The sequence below is a fragment of the Apaloderma vittatum genome, unplaced genomic scaffold (assembly GCF_000703405.1).
Source record: "Apaloderma vittatum isolate BGI_N311 unplaced genomic scaffold, ASM70340v1 scaffold28670, whole genome shotgun sequence".
Taxonomy (NCBI): Eukaryota; Metazoa; Chordata; class Aves; order Trogoniformes; family Trogonidae; genus Apaloderma; species Apaloderma vittatum.
The window spans coordinates 6062-8136 of record NW_009696707.1 but is presented as its reverse complement, the minus strand read 5'-3'; the positions used below and the strand labels follow the sequence as shown (position 1 = coordinate 8136).

Genomic DNA, 2075 nt, shown 5'->3' with positions numbered 1-2075 from the left:
CTCAGTTGTCCTGATCCAAAAGCGTCCCCAGCCAGGGCCAACACCAAGCCCAGGGGTGCAGCCTGGGGGTCCCCATGCCTGTGTCACCCCCTCGCTGGGCAATGCCCCACTTCCCCAGCTCTGTCCCTTCACCGGTTCGGTCTCATTTGCTTCCTCTCCACAAGGACAGGGCAGGCAGGTGCTCGGATCTGGGTGCACCCCTGGGTTTTCCACCCCCCTGGCCCTTGCAGACGCAGCCGGGGCCACGTCACATCCTCTCGGGGCCGATCACGGTTTTTTTCCGTGTGCTCGCCCCACCTACGCCCAAGCAAGGGAAGGAAGTGAGAGACTCGGGGGCCCGGCCGCAGCCACCGGCAACCCCTCCTCCGGCACCAGCCCTTCCCTCGGCCTTTCCCCTCCTGTCCCTGCCTCCCAGTAGGGAAGACACTGGGTCAGGTATTCGGGCAAACTGAGGAATGGTCAAGAATACATGCAAACACCTCTACAGAGCACCCAGGGCCGGGTTCAGCCGTGGTTTGAGAGGAGCAGAAGAGGACAGCATCAGCACAGTGCCCGTTAAAGCCAGCTCAGCCCCCGGCCAGGGCTCCCTCTCCACCTTTGGGGTCTCCAGCACCCAACGGCCAAGGCACCCCCAAACCACTCACCTCCAGAAAGCGCAGGAGCTCGATCTCATAGTCTTTCTTTTTCTGGGGGGAGATGGAGACGTGTGGTTACACAGAGATCCCTCATCCCATCCCTGCCTCAGGCAGTCCCTCACCCAGCCCCGGTCCTCGCAGCAACAGCATCTTCCACCCAGACCACCTGCTGGTCCCACACACGTGGACCAGGGAGACAGAGGACCAAGGATCTCAGGGGGTCAAGACAACAAGAACAGGCACTGAGGAACGGGGAAAGGTTTGTTTCCAGCGAGAGGCACAGCCCAAGCTCTCCCACCCTCCTCCTCGCTCCCCATCGCACTGGTGCCCATCTGCCTGTCCATCCATCCTCGGCCACTCACCTGATCGCACTTTTTGTGGTACGCGTCCTTTTCCTTCTGGGAGAGCAGTTTCCACTGCTGGCTGCACAGCACCATCCGCTCAGTGCTGGGCACGTCTTTCATGTTGGCCATCAGCTCTGCACAGTACAGGGAGTAGCTATTCCTGCAACCAAGGGGAGGGACCTGCCCATCTGCCTGTCCATCCATCCTCGGCCACTCACCTGATCGCACTTTTTGTGGTACGCGTCCTTTTCCTTCTGGGAGAGCAGTTTCCACTGCTGGCTGCACAGCACCATCCGCTCAGTGCTGGGCACTTCTTTCATGTTGGCCATCAGCTCTGCACAGTACAGGGAGTAGCTATTCCTGCAACCAAGGGGAGGGACCCAGCGTCAGGGATTTCCTGCTCCGCTCACGTCCTGGAGTTGATGGGTGCTAAGAGGCCCTCCAAGACCCCTCAAGCTGCCCTCTGGGGTGCACTGGGCAGCGGAGTGCTGCGCCAAAGGTGTCTGGATTTTAGGGAAGCCAGGAGTTGGATCACCCCCTAACCTGGCGCACACAGCATCCCCATAAACCTCGCCCAGATTGTCTGCAGATACGTATTTAAGAACCATTTTAACGAGGTCATCGACAGCCCGTGCCCCTGGTCCCAGAAATAATCGGGGCTCTAAAAGCCAGGCCGTGTCCCAGTTTTCTTGTTAGCGTCCGCCCGAGCTGGCCGAGAGCCTGAAGCGATAGCTCCGAGGCCGCAACCCTCGTGCCCAGACAGGGAGGGACGGGACTCACGGAGGTGGCTTTGTGGGTCGTCCGTCGAACTTGTCCTTGAGCTGGCGCTCGGCCTTGGTGAGGGTGGAGCGGGTGATGCCCTCCTCGCTGATGTTCAGCTCGGGGTGCTTCTGGATGTAGTCGCGCATGATCTCCTGCAAAGGATGGAGAGCGGTCAGGAGAGGGGCTCCGATCCCCGCCTGGCTGGGGGCCGGAGGAGGAGGAAAGAGAAGCCAACCATTGCCCTAACCGTCTCCCAGGGATACTTCTCCCTTCCCCATATGTCGCTGGAGGAGGCAGGGCTCACACTCACTAAGGACCTGCAGGGATCTGGCTG

The 2075-nt window shown here is 60.5% G+C and overlaps 1 protein-coding gene across 1 annotated transcript in view; it reads right to left on the bottom strand.

Annotated features, from left to right (window-relative positions):
• The window catches only part of UBTF (upstream binding transcription factor, RNA polymerase I), a gene marked incomplete at both ends in the record, with an annotated part of 6187 nt that overhangs the window by 533 nt on the left and 3579 nt on the right, over positions 1-2075 (bottom strand). Inside the window, 3 exons of the mRNA XM_009876045.1 lie at positions 645-686; positions 998-1139; positions 1760-1893. Coding sequence (XP_009874347.1) covers positions 645-686; positions 998-1139; positions 1760-1893 — 318 coding nt within the window. The remainder of the gene's footprint in view (positions 1-644; positions 687-997; positions 1140-1759; positions 1894-2075) is intronic.